This window comes from Mustela nigripes, chromosome 2, assembly GCF_022355385.1.
Source record: "Mustela nigripes isolate SB6536 chromosome 2, MUSNIG.SB6536, whole genome shotgun sequence".
Taxonomy (NCBI): Eukaryota; Metazoa; Chordata; class Mammalia; order Carnivora; family Mustelidae; genus Mustela; species Mustela nigripes.
In genome coordinates this window covers 1481455-1489179 of record NC_081558.1, presented here as the reverse complement: position 1 = coordinate 1489179, position 7725 = coordinate 1481455, and the positions used below count along the sequence as shown (strand labels likewise).

The 7725-nt window shown below is 68.1% G+C and overlaps 1 protein-coding gene across 1 annotated transcript; it reads right to left on the bottom strand.

The window, feature by feature from the left end:
• Positions 1-950: 950 nt before the first annotated feature.
• On the bottom strand, positions 951-7725 carry SPPL2B (signal peptide peptidase like 2B; the record flags this gene model as incomplete). Its single annotated transcript, XM_059387621.1, has 8 exons — positions 951-2652; positions 3677-3837; positions 4965-5042; positions 5255-5354; positions 5440-5502; positions 5580-5654; positions 6371-6452; positions 7550-7725. Coding segments are annotated over 8 exons (981 nt in total), but the record flags the coding sequence as incomplete, so codon positions are not given.

Sequence of the window (7725 nt, the reverse complement as noted above, 5' to 3'; positions counted from 1 at the left end):
GATACGTGCCCCCAAGACAGAGGCAGGTGCAGGCCCGTGTCCACCTGGGGCAGAGCGGGTCTGAGCCCCACCCAGGCGCCCCAGTGGAGTCGGGGCCTGGCTCACAGTCGGCGCTCAGGAAAGGCGGAGGCAACGAACAGTTCATGGAAACCATTAACCAGAGCTCAGTGAAGAACTCTGGTGTCCTCACAGCCCCGTCGCATCTCCGTAGTGCCCCGGTCACGCAGAGCTGTGCGCCCCCCGCCACGGGGCAGGAACATGGTCTCCCGGGCACCGACGTGTGCCTCCCCACCCGTGAAAACAAGCGTGTAGGGCCCTCCTTGCCTGGGCGCCGCTGAGCTCGCTGCCGCCGTCAGTGCACGGTGAGCAGGGCCTGGGGGTGGTCTTCCCAGAGGCTCGCTAAGAAAGGGCCGCCGCTTCCTGACTAGTTGAACGCTACCCAGGGGAGGCTGCTTCCTGACCTGGGAAACCACGTGAGACACAATGTGTCTGTGTCCAGCAGTGTTCTGGCCCCGGCCCCACCTGTCCGCCATGGGCCGTGAGGCATGGGCTACAGCAGCAGAGCCGACTGGTTGTGGCAGTGACCCGGTGGCCTGGGAGACCCCAGCCACTGGCCAGCTTGGTCCCCAGGCCCACAACAGGCACTCCCCCTCCACGCATCCTGGATCATCATGGAGAAGCGAGGCGTGACCCGACACAGGGCCGACCAAGCTCCCCCCAGGCCCCCCCCCAGCTCTCCAGTGCCGGGAATCAGGGCCCCAGCCCCACACGGCCACCAGCCACATCACAGCAGAGCTCAACCCTCTGCCTGGGCAAGCGGCGGGCTGTGCGGACGGGTGCCCACACCCCGGGGCAGCCGACCCTGCCGACCCGGGCCACACCTGGGCCCACACCTGCCCCACACGACGCTCCGCCTGCCGCCACACCGCAGAGAAGCCGAGAGCCGGGCGGCAACTCTCAAAAGCTATGTTTAATCGTAAGATTCAAACAGAAGCGAGGCAAAGACTGCATACAGAAACTTCCGGAACAAACATCCGCCTTCAAATCCCCTGACGTTTGTCAAACACAGAAAACAGAGATTCTGGGTCCTACACAGACGAGTGACGCGGCCTAGAGGGACGTGCCGGCTGCGGTGGGGACCGTGTGCGCGGACCCTGCAGCCCGCTCTGGCCTTACCCACTGGGCAGCTCTCAGGGCCAGCAGGGCCAGCCGGTCTCCCTCCCGGGTCACCTGTCCTCTAAAGAGACACGGGGACAGGTGGAAAACGTCTTTTTGTTTTTTTGAATCAACATCCTTTCTCCTCGGAGCAGCAGGGCTGGCAAAGGCTGTGTGTGAGTCTGTCTGGCGCTGGTATTTTTTGGAATGGTTCACGGTTGACCCCACGCCTGCCATCTGCGGCAGAGCAGCGGACGGACAGGGGACAGAGCTGGGACCGCGTGGCTGGGGGTCTGTGCCTTCACGTCACGTCGGTGCAAACAGCTTTCGGGCTTGAGTCTGGAGGCTGTATGGACGGCGCATGCCATGGCATGGGGGCCGCCGCCCCGCGGCCAGTCCTACGGCGGCATTTCCGTCGTGACGTTCGGAGAACCCTGTCAGTGAGGTAGAAGACAAAATGCCAATTCCAGAATATTCTCCACATTCCAGAAGCTCCCGGGTGGTTTAAATAGAAAGTGCGCTCGCCTGGCCGGTGGTGTTCCTAGAGGCCGGGCTGGGGGGGGGGTGGAGGGCGTGCAGGTGCTGTGCGGAGGCTGGGGGGCCCGAGTCCAGCTAAGCCGCAGGGACAGAGCCGAGCGGACACACGCAGCCCCGTGGATGGCGCGCCTGGGGCCCGGCTGCCCCGACGAGGCCCGGCCGAGACTCAGACCCAAGAGGCGACGCCACTCGAGTTCAACACGTCATGGCCGTTTATTCACAGGCGGAGAAGCTGGAGCGCAGGCGCCCGGGCTGATGGAGGCAGGGCAGGGTCCACCGGGCGCCCCTGCCGACCCCGAGGTGTCCGACCCGGCGCCGGCACGACGGGGCTCTGCGGGCCAGAACCTGAGGAGCGGCAGCACGGGAAGCACCAGATGTGGGTGGACCGGCAGCCGCGGCCGAGCGCTTCCTGCTCTTGCCGAGGAAACCCCGGGCGGACAGGCAAGAGCGCGGAGCTGGGAATCACTCCTGTCACGGCGACGGCGACGTGACCTCGTGGGCCGGAGCAGGGGAGGGGCTCGCGGCAGCCACGGGAGCGGGGGGCAGGGCTGAAGAGGGTCCGGGGCACAGCTGGGCTCGGCTCGAGGAGGAGGAAGAGCGGGGGCATCGGCCAGACCGGAGCACCAATTTGGGGTGGGGGGGCCGGGCAGGTCAAGTCTCGGGGTCTCTCGGCGCGGCAGGTAGCGACGAGGGCCTGAGAGTCTGTGCCACCTCCTAGGCTGAGGCGCCCACCAGGCTTGCGGGCTCGGGGGTGCAGCCCGCGGGGCTCACGGGCTCCTGTGGGTGCGCCCCGGCCCCGGTCTCCTCAGGTGTGGACACCTCTGGGGGCTGCTCTGGGGACACGGGGCACTTGGCCAGTCCTTCGCCTGGAGGCGGCTGCGAGAGGCTGGTGTCGGAGTCCTTCCCGGGCTGCGGGCCGGTGGCGGAAGACGGCGCCCAAGGAGATGGAGGTAAGTCCTTCTGCAAGAGAAGAGGCCGCGTCAGGCCTGGGTGCGGCTGGAAGAGCCCGGGGCAGCAGGGGCGGGGCGGGCAGGCTGGCTGGGGTCCCTGGAGGGTCTGGCTCCAGGCTCAGGAGCCACCTTCCCTCCAGACCACGTAGGACCAGCAGCACCGGGACCCCAGGACGGCCACCCGACAGAAACCTTGACTCTGACATCTCTGGCTTATTCCCCACCACCTGAACCTTCCAGAACTAAGCACTCACTGGGCCTGAGACCCCTCGAGGATGGTGGGCAGTGAAGCCAGCGTGCTTCTCCGAGGGTCCAGGGAAGGGCTAAAGGCCCCAGCATCGGGCTACAGCGTCTGGGTAATTAGTCGGGGTGCCCGGCAGCCCCCCTCCCTCCGCCATGTCTAGGCCAGGACGAGACAAGTGTTCTGACTTGCAGGACACGTGACATGGTAACTCGGGGCCGCAGACCGCGCTCGGGAGACACTGAGAGCCCTTCGAAGCTCCCATCACGGAGGGGCCAGGCCCTGTTATTCACTGACAGGGCGGCAGGAGGAGGTCAGCTCCGTCCCCGGGACACAGGCACATGAAACCTCATGCTCTCACATCAAAGGTGCTCCAGTAAGAGGGGCCTCCCGCCCTGAAACCAGCAGCAGCAAGACAATCGCCATGGGCCCGCTGTGGGAGGCCGGGGCAGGGCCAGTGCCCACTCTGGAGAGGAGCCCCGGGCCCCCCAGAGCTCGGCGCTGCATTCCTGATGGTGGAAATGCCTGGAAACCAATGTCCGATCCAATGGCGTGTCACCACCCCTGGGACTGGCACTTCAGAGCAAGGGCCGTGTCCACAAGCCACACCCGGAGGGACAGAGCCACACAGACTGACAGCAAAGCAAGGGCCTCTGGGAACGGGAAGCGCTGACCAGGGACACAGGCTGTGGGGCTCGGTCGTCCAACTGGGAGGTTTTACGCAACTGGAAGTCTGGTTGGGGCTTATTGGGCTCTTACTGCTCGCAGACACTCAGAGCAAACTGGTATTCACCGCAAAGCCACTGCCCGTCCAGAACGTGCCCAGCTCCCCGCGCCAGAGTGCCAAGGCGCAGCTTGTCACCAGCGTGCAGGGCACCAGGTAGAGGAGGGCGGGCTGGCCGCGCTGCATCAGGGCCAGGGCCATGAACGTCACCAGGAGCCCGATGCCGTAGGCTGTGGGGAGAGACGGGCGACGTGTTACCTGGTGGGCGGCCCCACAGCCCAGCCCCTGCCTGTCGCGGGCACGTGGAGCAGGACAGACAGACAGATGGACAGACGGGAGCACACGGGGCGGGCAGGAGACGGGAGGGAGCGACACCGCGGTGGCGGCGAGGCCCAGCTCTGGGCTGAGAGGCCGCCAGACAAAGGCTCGTGACGGCACCGGAGGCTCCCGTTCCTGTGCCTCAGTCAGAGGGAAGCCTGGACACGAGCAACGCAGGCACGCGGTCAGAAGCCCCAGGGGCCAGGCGGACCGCGATGGCACAGCCGGAGACAGGCTGGGAGGCGGCACGGGTCGCGGGACCGGCTCTCCCACCGCACGGGGCACAGCGGCTCCTCGTCCTGACCGCGACCTGGGGGACTTCAGGAAGGAGTGACGAGGAAACAACCCTTTACGGCCCGGTCTTGGGCCCCTCGTCCTGCCCGTGGCTCTGGCCTGACCCTCGCCTGGCGCCCCGGGGCTCTGCTCATCACTTCCCCCGCATCCTAAAGCAGCGGCCCAACAGCAGCCAACCTCAGGGGAACAGCGGCGTCTGCTGCCCATCGCGGGGCGCAGGTCCAGCGACAAGGAGCCCGACGTCCCCGACAGCCAGCGGTCTGACAACCACCGCCGGGATGCAAGGCCTGGGGGCAGGTTCAGGGACAGCGAGCAGACGAGCGGCTGCGCCCGCGGCTACATGAGCTGGGCCAGGAAGGGGCAGACGGGGACAGCCCCGACGCGCGCCCGCAAGGTCAGCCTGGGCCGTGCCGGGGCCTCCCCCACGGGGCTGTGCTCCGTCCCGTGCACGTGGCCTCTGCGCACCAGGAGGGGCCGCAGCGCCTCCCACCTGGCGGGGGGTGGGGACGCACGCGCACTGACGAGTGCTACCGGCGAGGCCTCCGGAGGGAGGACCAGAGGCCGGCAAGCCGGCTGGTCTGGAAAATGTTAGGAGCCACCGGGGCTCCCCAGAAAAGGTCGCCTCCGCGTCAATGGCTTTGGTAACCGAAGAAACAAGCAGGGCACGAGCACAAGAGGGTACAACGAAGGAAGCGCGGCCTCGAGAGTAGCGGGCACGTGAGAGGCCGGGCGCGAGAGCACTTACCCACGGTGCAGGCCACGAAGTAGACCCGGGACGACTGCACCTGGATGTCGAACCTGTGGCAGTACGCCACGAGCAGCCCTGCGGGGACAAGGCGCGTGGGCTGGGCCGCGCCACCCCCGCCACGAGTGCAGCCACAAGCCGCATCCGTGCCACGTCCACCTGCCACGTGCAGCACGGGAGCCCGAGGGGCCGCCCGCCCCCGCCCGCTCCTCACCATCCACACCCGCCCCCGCCCGCCCATGGCCCGACACTCCCGAGGACGCCCACCATGGCGTGGCGCGCCCCAGTACCTGGCACCAGGATGTCCCCGAAGCCCAGCAGGGAGAAGGGCCGGTCACACAGGGCCAGCGGCGAGGCGTTCAGTCTGGGCACCTTCAGGACCATGGGGAGCTGGGGGGGCAAGGAAGCGGCCGTCGCCAGGACCCGCCCAGGCCCGCCTCTCCCCTCTGGGCAGCGCCGCGGGCCCGCTACGCACCTTCTCGTGGGTGGCCGAGTCCGAGGGCCCGGTGGCCACCTCCACCATGATGCTGTTCCCGCTCTAACAAAGAGGGGCCCGCGTCAGAGGGGGGAGCGCGGGGGGGGGCGCGCGGCAGCAGGGCTCGGGCGGGGGCGCACCTTGGTCAGGAAGGGCGTGACGAACACGAAGAAGACGTCGTAGACAAACAGCACCAGCAGCAGCAGCGTGCAGGCCTGGGGGCGACGTCCTGATGGGCGCGGCGTGGCGGCGGGCGCACGGACCCCTGGGATGCGCCCCCCCAATCCCCCCGGACACGCCCCCCCCCACCGCGAGGCTCAGAAGCGCCCCCGGGACAAAGCCACGAGAGGACCGTCTGAGCAAACCCAGGCCTGTCCCCGGCACCATGAGGTCAGGCGGACAAGGCTTCTGAGGGACGGAAAAGCCGGGAGGCGTGAGGCTCAAGGGGCTGGCCGTGTGGTTGGTCACCGAGGGGGTGGGGTGCCGAGCCTCCCTCACAGCGTGCCGCGGGCTCCCCTCGGGGATGACGGCCCGGGGCCCCGTGCAAGGCTGCCGACCACGCTTGCTTGCCGCATGTGCGCCTCCGCCCGGAGCAAGCTCCCCCCGGCACAGCGGCCACCCCTGGAGGAGCCCCGGCCTGCAGCCCTGCCCGGGGCAGGGTTCCAGGGGTCCTCATGGCTCTGTGGTCACCGCCACGGCTGTCACACCGGGACGCGGGGGCTGCGGCGGGTCCCGGAGTCCTGTCACTGGGGCGGCGGCAGGAGGGCCGAGGCCCGAAGACCACGCTGCCCACGGAGGGCCAGGGACGCCCGAGCACAGGCGGGTGAAGGCAGGCCTGGGGCCGCTCGAGGTCCGCGGTGGGCACGGAGGCTCTCAGGACACCGCCGTCCCGCCGCACCCACCCAGAGGCCCCACGTCCTCGGGCTCTCACCTTAAAAGTGGGGAGGCGGATGGTTTTCAACATGTAGAGGCAGAAGGCAACGCCCAGCGCGTCCTGAAGGATCCAGGCCCACCTGGAAGGCAGAGCGGCGTCACCGCTGCGGCAGGGGCTGTGCCAGAGGCGTCACCCGCCCGTCGCTCCTTCCTCAGCTGCTGAGGCGGCGAGTTTCCCGAGCTGTCCGTGCTCAGCCGGCCCGTCACGCTGCGACAACTCGGCCGCCGGCCCCGGGGGGACAGGCAGGGCCAGGGGCTGTGCTGGGCTTGGGTGGGGAGCGGCCCTCTGACACCACACACGCCCTGGGATGTGTCCTCCTCTGGGGACAGCGTCCACACTCACATCAGGGGCGGGCACAGGGATAGTGCAGCAACTCGAATCTCTCTTCAAAAGTACTTTTCCCACAACTTAGAAAAGTCGAACTCGCGCTCAGCCACGTTCCACACCAGCCTCTCGGCCTGGGAAACGGGGGCTCGGGGACCGGGAGGCGGAGGGGACACAGAGGTGCGCGTGTGGCCCCAGCACCGACAGGGAGCTGCCACCGTGGGGCCACGCCGGCCACGTGCTGGCTCGCCCCCACTGCCCCGTCTGTGCCGAGGTCGTCCTGGAGCCGGATGGAAGCCTCTCCCGGCTAGGGCGACCAGGGCAGCGGCGAAGAATAAAGAGAAGGTTCGCCGGTGGCCAGTGGGTGCCCAGACGCGGTGGCAACAGGGCCTGTTCTGACTTTCTAGAACGAAGCAAGTCTGGCTTCGATCTAACTGAGAGCTCGTGTTCTCTTTGTGTACAAAGGACTCAAAATATTTTCACATTTTCCTTCTGCCAATTACATCTGTCACGGCTCCAAGTGGCAGCGCCGCCAAGAGCGGTTCACCGCCTCTCGGAGCTCAGAGCAGCGCCAGACGGTGTCGGAGGCAGCGGGGAGGGGGGCCCGCAGGCTCCAGGCCTCCCTCCACCCGCCGGTGCCATGGAGAACACGCGCTCGGGGCGCCCAGGGCCAGGAGGGCTGGCGGCATCTCGGACCCAGATCTCAATCGCTGCCGTGCCCGCGGCAGCAGGACAGACGCAGTGACACCGGATGCGGCCGCCACGCTGGCTGCCACACGGCCCTCGCTCGTGGCTCGGGGAGGTGAGGCCCAGGGGCGTCTGAGGACAGGCGGCAGACGGGGTGGCACTCACTGGTCCTCGTTCCGGAAGACTCCCCACACCACGCTGACGGCCAGGCAGAGCAGCGCCAGGAGCAGCAGGCTGACCGGAGGACGCTTGTGGAAGTAGGGCAGGCTGTTGTCGGGGACCCTGGGGGCGGGCAGGCCGTCAAGGGCAGCTGGGTCCACGCCCCCGGCCAGCACCCGGGG